Source organism: Hypanus sabinus, chromosome 7, assembly GCF_030144855.1.
Source record: "Hypanus sabinus isolate sHypSab1 chromosome 7, sHypSab1.hap1, whole genome shotgun sequence".
Classification (NCBI taxonomy): Eukaryota; Metazoa; Chordata; class Chondrichthyes; order Myliobatiformes; family Dasyatidae; genus Hypanus; species Hypanus sabinus.
Genome location: NC_082712.1, coordinates 34,739,685 through 34,757,038, shown reverse-complemented (window position 1 = coordinate 34,757,038; position 17,354 = coordinate 34,739,685). Strand labels below are relative to the sequence as shown.

The following is a 17,354-nucleotide window of genomic DNA, read 5'->3' as shown; positions in this document are numbered from 1 at the left end:
TGTAATTTCAGCAGCTGATTGCTGGAATTAATGACTGAAAAGATAACTAACACCCTTCCCCGGGAATTCCACTGATTATCTGGAAAATCCCCAGGGAAACTTGGGGCCTACACAAGGGCTAAACTGCTCTTGATTTGACCTTTATTCTGGATGTATGTGGAAATCACTGAAGGAGTCCGACATGGGTATTGATATGATGGTGAAGCTCTTGAGATCTGACATTTCCATTAGGCTGCTGTTAGAACTGGGGCTTTTGAACCCTTTTTTTTCGATCTTTGTTGTTTGTTCTTGAGGTAAGTTTTACACTATGCTTCCTCTACATCTGTATATTAGACACTTGTCTGTATGAAAACTGTGCACAGTACACTCCCAAATTTGTGATCTTGATGCGTAATTTCCATTTTGTGAGGTGGAAAATTACTCTGGTAAATACAGTCAAACATCAATGGGATTGATTCAAAATCCACCTTTGCAAATATTTTCACTGGCCACTCAATGGTCAAAGCACACATGAACCACGAGCGCCTAAAAACTTTAAAAACCACAGTGGCAGCAATAACATTTTCCATTCCTTGTGTAGCTTCCTTAAATAACGTGGAAATTATCTAGTTTGTTGATAAACTTGGATAAACATTTCAACTGATAGAAACTTTATAATGTGGCGATCAAGTCATCAAGTCCCCACGTGTCTTCCGTTGGTATCCAGTAATGTTCTCTCCATTACCTATAAACCAAGGTTTGAGTAGGCAAAGTTTACAAATTCTTTGAATTTGTATAACTGCTTGTGAGTGTATGTGCGTGAGGTTTGAGGCCGGACCTTTAATTTAATTTTAGTATTATAAATGTAATTGATGCCATTTAAGTATACAGTATTCAGATTCAGCTTTATTTATAGAACATAGAATAGTACGGCACAGTACAGGCCCTTCAGCCCACAATCTTGTGCCGACCCTAAACCCTGCCTCCCATATAACCACCCAACCTTAAATTCCTCCATATACCTGTCTAGTAGTCTCTTAAGTTTCACTAGTGTATCTGCCTCCACCACTGACTCAGGCAGTGCATTCCACACACCAACCACTCTCTGAGTAAAAAACCTTCCTCTAATATTCCCCTTGAACTTCCCTCCCCTTACCTTAAAGCCATGTCTTCTTGTATTGAGCAGTGGTGCCCTAGGGAAGAGGTGCTGACTGTCCAGTCTATCTATTCCTCTTAATATCTTGTACACCTCTATCATGTCTCCTCTCATCCTCCTTCTCTCCAAAGAGTAAAGCCCTAGCTCCCTTAATCTATGATCATAATCCATACTCTCTAAACCAGGCAGCATCCTGGTAAATCTCCTCTGTACCCTTTCCAATGTTTCCACATCCTTCTTATAGTGAGGCAACCAGAACCGGACACCGTACTCCAAGTGTGGCCTAACCAGAGTTTTATAGAGCTGCATCATTACCTCGCAACTCTTAAACTCTATCCCTCGACTTATGAAAGCTAACACCCCATAAGCTTTCTTAACAACCCTATCTACCTGTGAGGCAACTTTCAGGGATCTGTGGACATGTACTCCCAGATCTCTCTGCTCCTCCACACTACCAAGTATCCTGCCATTTACCTTATACTCTGCCTTGAAATTTGTCCTTCCAAAGTGTACCACCTCACACTTCTCTGGGTTGAACTCCATCTGCCACTTCTCAGCCCACTTCTGCATCCTATCAATGTCTCTCTACAATCTTTGACAATCCTCTACACTATCCACAACACCACCAACCTTTGTGTCATCTGAAAACTTGCCAACCCACCCTTCTACCTCCACATCCAGGTCATTAATAAAAATCACGAAAAGTAAAGGTCCCAGAACTGATCCTTCTGGGACACCACTAGTCACAATCCTCCAAACTGAATGTACTCCCTCCACCACAATCCTCTGCTTTCTGCAGGCAAGCTAATTCTGAATCCACCTGGCCAAACTTCCCTGGATCCCATGCCTTCTGACTTTCTGAATAAGCCTACCGTGTGGAACCTTGTAAAATGCCTTACTAAAATCCAAATAGATCACATCCACTACACTACCCTCATCTATATGCCTGGTCACCTCCTCAAAGAACTCTATTAGGCTTGTTAGACATCATCTGCCCTTCATAAAGCCATACTGACTATCCCTGATCAGACCACGATTCTCTAAATGCCCATAGATCCTATCTTTAAGAATCTTTTCCAACAGCTTTCCCACCACAGACATAAGGCTCACTGGTCTATAATTACCTGGACTATCCCCACTACCTTCTTTGAACAAGGGGACAACATTCGCCTCCCTCCAATTCTCTGGTACCATTCCCATGGACAACGAGGACATTAAGATCCTAGCCAGAGGCTCAGCAATCTCTTCCGTTGCCTGGGGAATATTCTGTCAGGCCCCAAGGACTTACCCATCCTAATGTATTTTAACAACTCCAACGCCTCCTCTCCCTTAATATCAACATGCTCCAGAACATCAACCTCACTCATATTTCCCTCACCATCATCAAGTTCCCTCTCATTGGTGAATACCGAAGAGAAGTATTCATTGAGGACCTCACTCACTTCCTGACTAGATTTTCCACTTCATTTTTCATCCATGGTTCCTTCACCCTACCATTCTTTATCTTCCTCACCAGGACAAATTTATCCCTAATATCCTGAAAGAGATCCCTAAACATCGACCACATGTCCATAGTACATTTCCCTCAAAAACATCATCCCAATTCACACCCACAAGTTCTAGCCTTATAGATTTATAATCTGCCCTTCCCCAATTAAAAATTTTCCTGTCCTCTCTGATTCTATCCTTTTCCATGATAAAGGCCAGGGAGCAGTGGTCACTGTCCCCCAGATGCTCACCCACTGAGAGATCTGTGACCTGACCCAGTTCATTACCTAATACTAGATATAGTATGGCATTCCCCAGTCAGCCTGTCAACATACTGTGACAGGAATGCAGCCTGGATACACTTAACAAACTCTGCCCCATCTAAACCATTGGAACTAATCAGATGCCAATCAATATTAGGGAAGTTAAAGTCACCCATGATAACAACCCTGTTATTTTTGCACCTTTCCAAAATCTGCCTCCCAATCTGCTCCTCGGTATCTCTGCTGCTACCAGGGGGCCTATAGAATACCCCCAGTAGAGTAACTGTTCTCTTCCTGTTCCTGACCTCCACCCATACTGACTCAAAAGAGGATCCTGCTACATTACCCACCCTTTCTGTAGCTGTAATAGTATCCCTGACCAGTAATGCCACCCCTCCTCCCCTTTCCCTCCCTCTCTATCCCTTTTAAAGCACTGAAATCCAGGAATATTGAGAATCCATTCCTGCCCTGGTGCCAGCCAAGTCTCTGTAATGGCCACTACATCACAATTCCATGTATATATCCAAGCTTACTACCTTTACACCCTTTATTCTGCTACTCTTTCCTCAAAGCCTCTTTATATGTTTGATCTGGCTTTACTCCATGCACTATACTTGCAGTTCTCACATGACCTTTATCCTCCTCCACCTCACTATCTGCTCTAACACTCTGGTTCCCCTCCCCCTGCAAATCTAAACCCCCTGGAGCAGCACTAGCACAGGTATATTGAAATGTACGGTGAAATGCGATGTTTGCTGTAACAACCAGCACAACCTAAAGACGTGCCTGGCAGTCCACAAGTACTGCCACACATTGAGGCGCCAGCAGAGCGTGCCCACAGTGGCTGGCAGAACAACAGAGAACCCAACAAAACAGAGCATACCAAGCAACAGCAGCAAAACAAGGGCTGTTCTTCCCTCCCTCCCTCCCACCCATGTACACTCACAGTCCCCTAGCCCCAGGATAAGCAGTGTCCTTTGGACACGCAGAATGGGTACAGCGATATGGTGCACAGCAGCAGTGGGGTTGAAAATGAAGATCGCACAGCTGAAGTGATGCTGGGTATCTTTCCTTTGACAGTGATGGAGACGGGCACCAAGACAACAATGACAACTGCCCCACCATCATTAACAGCTCCCAGCTCGACACGGATAAGGATGGGCTTGGAGATGAGTGTGACGACGATGATGATAATGATGGAATTCCAGATATTCTCCCGCCGGGCCCAGATAATTGTAGGCTGGTAGCCAATCCAGGGCAGGAGGATGATAACTGTGAGTATGAACATGCTGAAGTATGGAAAAGAGAAAGCTATTGGGCCAGATGCATTTTGAAATGTTATAAGCTCTACTTAACCACAGCAAAACATCCAGATAATGCGATTGATATTCTCGTGGCATCCTGAAGGCTTTGAAACAAAGCTCTAGTGAATAGGACTTCAATTTCAAATTCAATTATACAGTCATAACCGGTTATCTCTGCATAAGAATCCAACCATTTGAGAAGCAAAGAGAGATACAACATGAAAACAGGCCTTTCAGTCAAACTCATCCGGGACAACCAGTGTGACTATCTAGGCTGGTCCCGTTTGTCTCTGTTTGGCCCATACCCCCTGAAACGATGCGTTGCTCCTCCATTCTGAGTGTGGCCTCATCACTGCAATGGACTGACATGTCAGAACGTTCTGGGAAGTATAATTGAAATAGGTGGCCACTGGGAGATCCTGTCTTTTCCTGCAGTTGGGGTATAGGTGCCCAGCGAAGCAATCCCCCAGCTACATCAGCCTCCCCAATATACAGGAGGCCACACTGGGAGCACCAGATACAGAAGCTGATCCCCACAGACTCTCCGATGAAGTGTTGCCTCACCTGGAAGGACTGTTTGGGGCCTTGAATGGTAGTGACGGAGGAGGTGTAAGGGCAGGTATGGCACTTGTTCTGCCTGCAAGTATAAGCACCAGGAGGGAGATCAGTGGGGAGGGTGAGTGGAGAAGGGAGTCACGTAGGGATTAATCCCTGCGGAAAGTGGGAAGTGGAGGGGAGGGAAAGGTGTGCTTGGTGGTGGAAATGGACCAAGTAAATTTGGGGCAGGGCAGAAGTCGGAGGCAAAATTGATGAAGTTGACAAGCTCAGCATGGGTGCAGGAAGCAGCACCGATGCAGCTGTCGATGTAGCGAAGGAAAAGTTGGGGAGTGACACTGGTGTAGGCTTGGAATATAGACTGTTCCACGTAGCCAACAAAGAGGCAGGCTTAGCTGGGAGCCATATGAGTGCCCATGGCTACACCTTCTGTTTGAAGGAGGTGGGAGGGGTTGAAGGAGGAATTATTGAGAGTGAGGAACAGTTCTGCCAGACGGAGGAGAGTGGTGGTGGGGAACAGGATGCATCTGATTTCGAGAAAGAAGCAGGGAGCTTGACGGCCCTCCTGATGGGGGATGGAGGTGCATAGGGTCTGGACATCCATAGTGAAAATGAGACAATCAGGGTCAGGGAACTTAAACTCATTGAAAAGGTCCAGGGTGTGTGAAGTGTCATGGCTGTAGTAGGAAGGAACAGAACGGGGGGAAGGAATATAAAACAGAGTGAAGGTATGCAGAGAGAGGTAAGTTCGGAGGGGTCAGAACAGGCAGATTTGCAGATGACTCAAGGCCTTCAGGCCTGGCAACGACTTTCCGAATGTTTTCTGCGCCTGCCCTAGCTTAATCACATTCTTATGTACAGTACTGCATCCAGAACTGCACACTATACTCCAAGTGTAGTCTCACCAACATCTTGTTCAGCTGTAACCTGCCACCCTGGTCTTGTAGTTGGTGTCCCCTGCCAGTGAAAACAAGCATGCAAGCTCCTCCTTCACCACCCTGTTTAGCTATGTTGCCTCTTTCAGGGAACTATGTATTTGAACCCCGAGGTCTGTCTCCTTGTTCTACAAAACTCCCCAGGGCCCTGCCACTCTCTGTATATATCCTACCCTATTGTCAATGTGTTTCTTTGCAGACCTGAGTCAAATTCCATCTGCCATAGCTTTGTTCACTTTCCCATTTGTTCCTTCCCTGTTGCATCTTTCACTGGCTACGATACCACCGCAAACTTACTAATCTTGCCATCCGCATTCCCATCCAGATCATGAATATGAATGGCAAAAAGACCAGTGACACACCACTGAATCCTGGCACAGGTCTCCAATCTGAAAATGCCCCTCCACTACCACCCTCTGACTCCTATCATCAAGTCAATTTTGCATCCACTCGGCCAGCTCACCCTGGGTTCCATGTAATCTAACCTTCCAGGCCAGCCTACTGTGTAAGGTGTGAGATCAAATTGCGCCACAATTCAGTAAACAGAAAAACTTCGAGTCAAGCGGGAATATCTCCAAACCCTAACTTGGCTGCAGCAACAGCCAAAGCATTTACATTTAAGTAGAGCTGCTCTGAAGAGCAGGGTCCATATGCTGATGTGGTTTGGTTTGCTAAAGCTTTTGAGGGTTGTAGAAGTCTTCACCCTTGACCTTAATTGTCATCTATCTTTATGCAATAATGATTCTGTTCCTTGGGCTGGCTAATTTAAGTTCACAGCAGCATTTGTCACTATTAAAATAGAAAGCATTTAACTTGGACTTCTGTGTGCAATAAGAAATTGCTTGTGAATGCTGGCCTGTGTCAGTTCGGCCACAGTTACTTAATTCAAAAGATGCCCAAATCTCACCTGTTTTTCTGGCTTGTTCTTTTCTCTATAACATGTTTTAATAGTTTCAAGATTCAAGATTGTTTAATGTCATTTCCAGTACACAAGTGTAAAGGAGAAGGAAATAATTGTTACTCCGGATCCTATGCAGCACTAAAAACCACAATGATAAAAAAAACACAATAAATATAAATACATAAGATGGCTTATATACATAGATCAGTTATATGTACATGAAGTGATGCTAGGCACAGGAGTGTCTGTACATATGGTGACTGACAGGAAATGAAAATAGATGGGGTAAGTGGTGTAGGTGGTGAGGTTAGTGAGTGGGTGGAGTAGTTGATCAGTATCAGTGATTTTGAGTCTGGTTGTCCTGGCATAGACACTACATAGCCTCCACCCTGATGGGAGTGGGACAGACTGAGAGTGGCAGATAGTTACTAATTAAACAATTACAAACTGTGAATGTGAATTATCATGCCTTGTGAAAAATCATAAAAGTGCATCTTTCAATGACAAAACGTTTACGTATTTTGTTTAGTTGATGGAGTTGGAGACATTTGTGAAGGTGATTTTGATCACGACACCATCATTGATAGAATAGATGTTTGTCCTGAGAATGCAGAAGTTACCCTAACAGATTTCAGGGCCTACCAGACTGTTGTCCTTGACCCGGAAGGGGATGCACAAATTGATCCAAACTGGGTGGTGCTCAACCAGGTGAGAATTAATGTTAATAATCTTATTTAAGTTAAGATTAGTTTGATCATAAATTCTGGATAGCTGATGGTATGGCAGCTAATGCAAGAATGTACAAGTCTTAAAATAGGAACAATGCCTTCAGTTATCCAGTGCTTATGATCTGGAGTTCTGTCCTGAAACTCTCTGGCTCTCTTGCACTGTTGAATTCTCTCCATTAACCTTCCACATTGCTATCTCTTTCCATTCTTTTTAATAGCTACTTTTTATCTTCATTTCTCCTCATGTGGCTTGCTGTCGTATTTTGTTTGGTAACACCACTGTGTGGTAGTGTTAATACTGTGATCACTTGAATTGAGAACGATATTCTCCTAAGGGGCTGCCTTTAGGGTGAATTCCCTTGATGGAGAGTGCATGTACGTGACCTAGTTTAACACAAGGAGAATGATGCATGGGATGCCTTGACAGATCAGGGTCAGAGTTCAGCACATGGAATGCAAGATGACTGAGGACACTCACTCCACTTTCACTGCCATTGTTTCACCATCATCTTTCTCCAGCCCCTATCCTATCTTCTATCCTTTTATAATCTTTATAGAGTGTTGATGAAATGTTAACCTGACAGAATTCCTACCTTACGCCATCCATATACACCCCGTGGCCACTTTATTAGGCACAGGAACGGAACCCAGTGTCGTCTTCGCTTGTTGTAGCCCATTCACTTCAAGGTTCGATGTGTTGTGCGTTCAGAGATGCTCTTCTGCACACCACTGTTGTAACATGTGGTTGTTTGAGTTACTGTCGCCTTTCTGTCGGCTTGAACCATTCTGACCATTCTCCTCTGACCTCTCTCATTAATAAGTTGTTTTCGTCCACAGAAATACCGCTCAATGAGTTTTTAAAAAAATGTCCCCTCTATTCTTTGTAATCTCTCGCGATTGTTCATTCCAGGAGATCAGCAGTTTCTTAAACCACCCTGGTCTGGCACCGACAATCATTCCATGGTCAAAGGCACTTGGATCACATTGCTTTGCCATTCTGATGTTTGGTCTGAACAACAACTGAACCTCTTGACCATGTCTGCATGCTTTTGTGCATTGAATTGCTACTACTTGATTGGCTGGTTAGATATTTTCATTAAGAAGCAAGTGTACTTAATAGTGTCCACAGTGTCCACTGAGTATATTGGAACATGTGCAGATCTGCTGCCCACATACTGACTTGCATTAAATCTCAATTACCCATTTTCCCTGTACATGGACCTGCAGTGATTTGTCAATACATTAACTTAAACAGCTGTGATGTTTCTGCTGCTGGACCATCGAGTCTTCAGTCGGGTCCATCCGTCTCCAGACGTTTCATCCCCTAACCCAGAACATCCTCGGGATGGTGGGACAACAGAAGGTGATCAATCTTCTACCCCCGGTGGTCAGACTTCCAGCTACTATCGTCCCTTCGCAGCCAAAGCCAACTGGACGCTCTCTCTGCTGCTTGAGCCATGGTGTTAATGGTTTTCTTCCTGGTTCTCCCTTAGCTGCCATCATCTTCCAGCATGACATGGCGGGAAATCCTCTTGCCCCCACTTCGACAGGGAAGTTCCACGTCTGCCAGCCTTGCCGTCTGCAGTCTGCAGGGGTTTGGCAACAGTGTGATTTTAAAACTTTTGACTTCAAAAACTTTTCACCTCTTTGATTCTGTGAGCTTTCTTCAGCTTTAAAACTTTCTGATATCTTTGCGCTCCTCCTATTCCAGGCTCTGACACGTTCCTAATTTTATTGGTCCCCCTGTACCTTTGGTCATACTCTGTGTCAAAGCTCTGTATCAAAATAGAAACTACCAAACCACAACGGTCCTCTTGGAGGATATGGCCTCTAAGCTCTGCATCAAAAAGAGAAACTACCAAACCACAACAAGGTTGTGGTCCGTGGTCCACTGGGAGGATATGGCCACTATGCCCTGCATCAAAAACAGCAACTGTCTGGAGTACCCCACAGATCAAGCAAATCAAGAAAAACAGTTACTGTTTTGGATCAAAGACCTTTCACCAGAATGGCAAAGAGAGAAAAACATGGGTTTTTTTGTTTCTGAGAAGATGGAAGTGGGGGTGGGGGGTGGATAGAACAAATAATGTAGTTAGTGCCAAGTTATAGAGGTTATCAGGTTGATTTGGGCAGTGAAAGAAATACTGAAACTGGAGCGATGAGGTGATTCCAGCTGGAGTTTGAGAATGCAGACGAAGGAATGACATGTAGGGGTCTGTAGAAGGTGCTCAACAGGTCAAGCTGTGCTGATGGACAGAGGGGAAATGAGCCGATGTGACTACAGAAATACCTGTCATCCCATACAGACAGCAAAAACAAGTGACCTATTGTAAAGCTGAGTGTAGAAAGCCACAATGGTCCCAGAGAGAAGAAAGGACGGCGGTCCTCAAGCAAACTTTGGGCATCCTTATTCGCAGTGCAGGAGCCATGAGCTAGAATATTAAAATGGCAGGTGATGGAGGGGGTGGTTCTGAGAGACCCTGCAAATAAAAATGAGTGCTCTGCCAAGTGGTCAACCAATTTGTCTTTTGTCTCTCCAATGCAGAGGAGACCACACTGTGACTGCAGACTGCAATGGATATGAGGTTGTGCAAACTTCTCTTGGAAGGACCCTTTGGTCCTTGTATGGGAAGAAATAAACATTCAGAACTTACAGGTCCTGATGTTGCATGGAAAAGTGCTATTGGAAGGAACATGGGTGGTAGGGATGAAGAAATGACCATGGAGCCACGTCTGGGGAAAAAAAAGAGGCTGGTTGTGGAACCTTGCCGAATCTGGTGGATGCGTTGTTGAATGCACAGTTTGGTGGGGTGGAAGCTGTGGACCAGAGAAACTTTACCTTTGCTCTTCCAAAAAGAGGAGAGGAGGAGAATAGGAGCTAAGGTATGGGGAAATAGATCCAGCTGAGGGATTTGTCAGTTCTGGTGGAGGGAAGTCCACATTGAAGAAGAAGAAAGACATTTCAGAGGCACCCTGTGTAAAGTTGTGTCATTAAGACAACTTCAAAGGAGACCGTAGAATGGAATAGATTGCTTACAGGAAGCAGGGTGGGAGGAAGTATTGTTGAGATAGCTGTAGGGGTCTATATGCCTGAAATGAAGGTTTGTTACCTATCCAAACCCTGAAATGAGATAGATGAGATCCAGAAGGGGAAGGTAAAGCATGCTCTGTAATTTCTTTTTGTAACATAATGTCTTTCCAGACAAGGGAACTCTGCTTGGCAGCTGAGACAATCTCAGGTTCTAGGGCCTCCTCCACAGTGGCTGTAGGAGTTGATCTGGCATGGCAGGAAGTGGTTCTGACAGCTCTGGACATCTTTCTTCTCTAACAGTTGATTCCGCTCTCCTCAACTGATCAATGTATCGTCTCTAGATGATATTGGACACAATTTCCATTGCGTAGGAGAGTGGTGCAGTTCTGTCTTTAAATTTCCACATCCCCACTTTTGATCATCCCTGTAGTGCCTCGCCAGGACTGCTTCTCCAGGAGTGAGACATTGAAACTCCTTGTTCGAGGAGCCCTCAATTTGCCTCAGCTGTTTGTCCTGCATAGTCCTTCTGAGATTGCATTTGAGGAGATCCAAGCGTGAACAGAAGGGACGACCCAGGAACAGCGAAGCTGGTGAATGGTTGGTTCTGGAGTGTCCTGCAACGAGGAAATTGGCGAGCTTCTGATTCAGTGTCAGTCTACTCTGCTCTGCCGACATTGCTCGCATTCTGCGCTTTAGTTTCAGGACAAACTTTTCCACCATGCTGCTTGTAACTGGGTGGTACAGTGCAGATGTAATATGTCTTATTCCATTCAATTTCAGGGATGACCGAATCTGTTCCACAAGAAACTGTGGTCCATTGTCACTGACTAAGTGTTCTGGAGTAGCTGTCCTTGAGAAGAGGCTTCTCAACACATCAGTACTGTGTGAGGCTGTAATGGAGGCCATTGGGAACATTTCTGGCCACCTTGTAGCCGCATCCACTACTACGTAGAAATTTGTGCCCATAAATGGTCCAGCAAGGTACACATGAATCTTCTGCCAGAGCAATATGAGCTATTCCCAGCGACGGAGGGGTGTTGCTCTTGGCATCCTCTGCATGTGTTGGCATCCCGAACGGTGCACGGTAAGCAGATCGATCTGCTGATCTATCCCAGGCCACCAGACAAAGCTTCGAGCCAACACTCTCATTTTGATCCATGTCTACATGACCAGCATGTGGCTTCACCAATACCTCAGCTCTCAGCCTGGATGGAACAACTCTCAATCCCCACATAAGGCAACCCTGAATTTCTGCTGTGCATCCCAGCCATTTTGAATTGCGATGTAGACCTGACACAGTGTGGGATATTTTCTGGTTTCTCTTTGGATCATCTCTACTGTAATAGGGAGACTTTTGATTTGCATTTGGGAGAAAGCGTCAAAAGGAGTGTCCATTTTTGTAAACTTTTCAGGTATTTCCTTTTCCGGGGTAAACGGGACAGTCCATCAGCATTTTCATGATTAGTTGTCCTCTTGAATTCAATCTTGTTTTTGTGTCCTCTAAGAAATAGAGTCGACCTCTGTGGTCGTGCTGCTGCTGTTAGTAGAACACCCTTCCGTGGATTGAAAATGAAAACCGATGGTTGATGATCAATAATGTGGGCAAAATCTCTCCCATACAGTACTGGTTGAAATGTTTTACATCCCAAACCAAACTCAAGACCTCTCTGCCAATTTGTACTTAATTTTTCTCTGCAGCGGTAAGGGAACATAATGTAAATGCTATGGGGCATTCATTCCATCACTCGTAGCATGTGACATGACTGCACCTATACCATAAGGTGAAATATCACCGGCAAACTTCACAGGACAACGTGCATCATAATGTGGAGTACAGTGTCTGATGTCACCACTTCCTTTGCCTTTTGGAAAGCCACCTCACATTGCTTTGTCCACAGACATTTCTTCCCAATCTGTAGTAATGAGTTCAAGGGTGGAGCATGTTAGCCAGGTTTGGCAGGAACCTGTTAGCGTAATAGACAAATCCTAAAAAGGACCACAACTGTAATATGTCCTTTGGCCTTGGGGCATCCACTACTGCTTGAATTTTCTCCGCACACTTGTGTAAACCTTGTACGTGAATGGTGTGACCATAGTAAGCAATGTCTTGAAATTTGGGAGATGTTCCTTGTCACGCTCAGTGGTAACAATGATGTCATCCAGGTAATGTTGAGTCCTGGGCAGCCTTGCAGCACCTGGTCCATAACTTTCTGCCAGAGTGCAGATGCAGATGTTACTCCAAAAAGAAAAAGCGCATATAGCGATAAAGCCATTTGTGAGCGTCTATGGTGAGAAACATCTTGGACTCTTCTTCCACCTCCATCTGTGGGTAGGCATCAGCTATGTCCACTTTGCTGAAGTGTTTCCCTCCAGAAAGATTTACAAAAATATCCTCCATCCTGGGCAGAGGATATTGATCTACTTTCTATACTTAGTTGATGGTGACCTTAAAAACACCACATATCCTGGCGGAGCCATCCTTCTTGGCTACTTGGACCACCAGTGTTGCCCATGGGCTCCACTCAACCTTGGAAAGAATGGTATAAGAAACTGGACAGGCTTTGTAAAACTTGGGTGTGGCATTTTCATTTAACACTATTTTACCTTTGAAATGTTTGAGTTTTCCAAAGCCATCCTGGAACATCCTGCCTGACATGCTCTTTGAATGTGCCCTACTTTGTTGCTTTTTCTGCAAGTTTTCTCTTTAAACCTGCATTGGCCTGGGGTGTGTGTGAGAGCCCTGCCACAACAGTACCAGAATTTGTTCAGCCAGGCAGGTTTCTGTTTAGACTTTGCAGTCTTGTTCATGATCACTTTTATTCCTGACTGCAACTCAGTTGTGTCTCTTGCTACTGTGTCCATTGGTAGAGCAATTTCAACTACAATTTTAAATGTGGGTTGTGTTTCAATATAGGAGCTGCTTTTGAGTGCTTTCTTGTAAGATTCCACAGGCTAAATGATCTCTCAGGGTATCTTTAAGCCCATCACTGAACTGACACCGCTGAGGCAATCTCTTCAATTCAGCGACATATGCTGAAATGGACTCCCCATCCTTTTGATTCTGCTTGTGAAACCTGAAGTGTTCTGCAGTCAACAATGGTTTCAGTTCTAAATGTTCTTGCAGTATGTTCATGATATCAGCAAAGCTCATTTGGGCTGGTTTGGTTGGAGCAGTTAACTTCTAAGCAAACTGTATGTTTTTCCACCTATTGCACTCAGTTACACTGGAACTCATTTTTCATTGGCTATTTTATTTGCTTCAAAATACTTCTCAATTTGCTCAGTATACATTATCCAGTACAAAAGCTAGATGAACTCTGCAGGTTGGGCAGCATCCGTTGAAATGAGCAGTCAACGTCTGGGCCCGAAACGTTGACTGCTTCTTTCAACGGATGCTGCCCGACCTGCAGAGTTCATCCAGCCTTTTTGTACGTCTTGATTTGACCACAGCATCTGCAGTGTACTTTGTGTTTACATTATCCAGTTACGTGTTATGCAATCAAATGCATCTATCTTTCCGAAGTAGCCAGACATTTCTGATTTTTTAAATTTATTATTACTCACGTGGTACTCACTGTTTATCAACATGTGAATCTTGTCCATTTTCTGCCTTCTTTTTTTAAACACGAACATCTCTCTCCCCTTCTGAAGAATCATGTGATATGCTTTTTCTTTTAAACTTGAACGTCTTGCACCCCTTCCAAAGAAAAATGCGCTATGCTTTTTTTTTAAAAAACTGGAATATCTCACTGTGCTTCAGCAGATAGGTGGTCATCTTGGGTTCATTTTAAAACATCCTTGTCTCCACTGTTACGTTTTGTAACTCTAGAAACTACTCAAAAGAAAACCATGGAAGCCGCACAGTTGGTCTGCGTACTTCTTCTTTTAGTGAGACGCTCACACATGACGTTGTGGCATAATAACGTATACCATTGACATACTTCTTACATGTAACCAATATGTAAACAACAAAGAATACTTAATCAAACAATATATTTGCAATATTACTCATATTACTGAAATTTTAAATACACTACAATTTCTTCCCTAAATTTCTTTAATTCTTGACTCTCCTTTCATTGGTAGGTTAAAACTGACCCTCTGATTAAGCCTTTGAAGACTTCAACGGTTCCATTTAATATCAGAGAATGTGTATAGTATACAACCTGAGATTCTTCTCATATATGGATCAACATAGCTTGTTATATTGTCATTCTCGTAAAACGTCCTGCAGTATTGTTTTATGTTAAAGGTACTCTAGAGGATGTTATTATCTTCTATAACCAATTGATTCATTTCAGGGAATGGAAATTGTGCAGACAATGAACAGTGATCCTGGCCTGGCAGTAGGTACGTAAAGTCACACAATGCATTCAATGTCCTTATGTAATGCATAATAACTATCGGCAGGTCAAAAGAAAAAAGACGCAGTGAAGCCAAATAGATAACTAGAACATTAGACTTGCTTGCAATTTAACACATAGATTTATCATGTAGATTGATTCCAACGATGATGCTGTAAAACTTCTCAGCAGATTTACCCTAATCACACGATGACTATCTGTTCCTAATGATCCTTTGTCCTTAAAACCGCTCTCTTTTATACCACATCAGCTGGTGTGCACTAGAGACTGCTTTCAAACTGATAGGTTCCAAGATCTACAGCTGTTAGTTCAAACTCCTCCATGGCCATTGGTTCTAGTCAGTCCTTTGAATCACCCTTGAACTCCTTCCTCTGGACACAGTCATTCCAGTTTGATTCTACAGTGTCCACCATAGCATCTCAGCTTTCACACAGACACATGCTGGACTGCAGATGCTGGAATCTGGAGCAATAAAATCTGGAGGAACTCAGTGGGTCGGGAAGCATTTGTGTGGGTGAAGAAATTGTCAATGCTTCGGGTCAAAACCCCTGCATTAGGATTTGGATCAAGCACTTGCATCCTTATGTAGCGTTTCAACCCAAAATGTCATCAATCCTCTTCCCCCACCCCCTCACACTGATGCTGCTGAGTGACTTCCAGAATGGGCTCCTTCACCCTTTCTTTGTCATTGTGATGGGAGTTTTTGTTCCCTACACTGCCACTACATCCAAATTCGCTCTGTCTTCAAGCCTGTGCATATTTTGACAGTCACTTCTTACCTGACTCTGTCACTTCTATGTTCTATATTCAATTTGGGACCATTTAATCACCTCACAATCTGCCAACTCTCTCCCAATATCAGCTCCTGGCACATTCTTTACTTCCCTCCAGAGCAGGGTTTCCCAACCTGGGAACTCCTCAGTTAATGGTAAGTGTCTGTGGTATTAAAAAAAACAATGAGAGCCAAGGAGAAACAGTTTCCTCAAAAGCTCACAGCACTTGTCAGTATCCCCACAGAACAAAGATTGACCTATTCAAATTTTCTTTGCCATTATTCAAGGTGCCTTCAGTGTTTATTGGGCCTGTTTCGGTAATTCACACCCCACACCCTTCTGCAGCATACTTCAAACCCTTCCTTTAAAATAACCTTTGTTGCCAATTTTTTAATCACTCTTCCTAATAACTTGTAAATGACAAAGATAGAAATGGTTCAACATGCTTTGTCAAACTATTTTCATCAAGTGCTGAGACGTTAGTTAAACAACACTCATAAGAGAACGTCCTATAATTACTTCATAAATCTCTAAAGTTCCCTTCAGTTGAAGAGGAAATTACAGAAGAATTAATCATACATATGAGATGGTCACCAATAAATTCAGTAAGAAATTGAGATAAAATCCATTGCCTCAGAGAACAGATGAAATGCTGACTGCAGATTATCTTGTAAATGACAACAAACCAGAATTATTTACTTTAGTGCAATGCCTTTACTTGTGATTGAGAATCATAGAAAGATACAGCAGGGAAACTGGTTCTTTGGTTTACATATTAGCAGCGCTTTTACATTAATCCTACAATAGTCTCATTTTTATTCTCCCCACAATCTCATCAACTCTCTCTCATTAGGGGCAATTTACCCACCCACCCACACATCTTTGGAATATGGGAGGAAGCTCACTCAGTCATAGGGGATACATACAGAGCTCCACACAGACAGGTTTGAACCCGGGTCCCTGGTACTGCAGGGCAGTGGCTATACTAGATGTGGCACTATGCCAGTAATCACAATCAGTGATGCTGAGATATACTTCCTTTCCCCTGTCGCCCACCTTGCCACGTGCTAAAGCTTGCATACTGTATATTTACGACCTTTCCTGGGGACATTTCCAATGGGATTGGACTCCCAGTGAATGAACAGTTCACTCCCCTGACTGCAGTTTCGTCTAAAGGTCCACCTGCCAACATTTGCTGGTTACCCTTCCTAGATGCAAAATTTCTGCAGCTGACTGTAATCCCTCTCCTGACAGAAATAGCTTTGTTGCTGAGTGTAATAAAATCATAGAGCATCACAACACAGAAACAGACCCTTCAGCCCATCTAGTCTGTGCCGACTTGATCTTCAGCCTCACCCCATCGACCTGCACCCAGGCCTTGTTCCCTTCCAAACTTAAATGTTACAATTGAACCCACTTCCAATCGAAGCTCCACACTCACACCATCCCCTGAGTAAAGATATTTCACCTTTACCCTTAACCTATGACCTCTAGTTGTAGTTACACCCAACCCAAGGTGAAAAACGTATGTCTGTGCCTTTTCTATATCCCTCATAATTTTGTATGCTTTGATCTCCCCTCATTCTGCACTGTGGGGAATTAAGTCCTAACCTGTATAACTTTTCCCTGTAACCTAATCCTCAAGTCCCAGCAACATTGTTGTAATTTTTTTGCACTTTGTCAAGCTTATTGGCATCTTGCCTGTAGGTAGATGCAGAATAATTGTCCTGTCCAACTGTCATTACTGCTCTGACTGTATCATCGACCTGACTGCAGCACCTCTGAAGTAGCCCCATTCAGATCCCACAATGACATGAGGATCCGACTGCTGCAGCCAGTGGAGTTCCCTTTCATCCAGCACTGCTTTCCCACTGCTG

At 43.8% G+C, this 17,354-nt stretch overlaps 1 protein-coding gene across 1 annotated transcript in view; it reads left to right on the top strand.

Moving 5' to 3' along the window:
* Positions 1 to 17,354, top strand: part of thbs4a (thrombospondin 4a) — a 156,692-nt gene that overhangs the window by 113,919 nt on the left and 25,419 nt on the right. Inside the window, exons 16-18 of the mRNA XM_059974457.1 lie at positions 3,967 to 4,160; positions 7,111 to 7,289; positions 14,642 to 14,690. Of these exons, the coding sequence (XP_059830440.1) occupies positions 3,967 to 4,160; positions 7,111 to 7,289; positions 14,642 to 14,690 (422 nt within the window). The remainder of the gene's footprint in view (positions 1 to 3,966; positions 4,161 to 7,110; positions 7,290 to 14,641; positions 14,691 to 17,354) is intronic.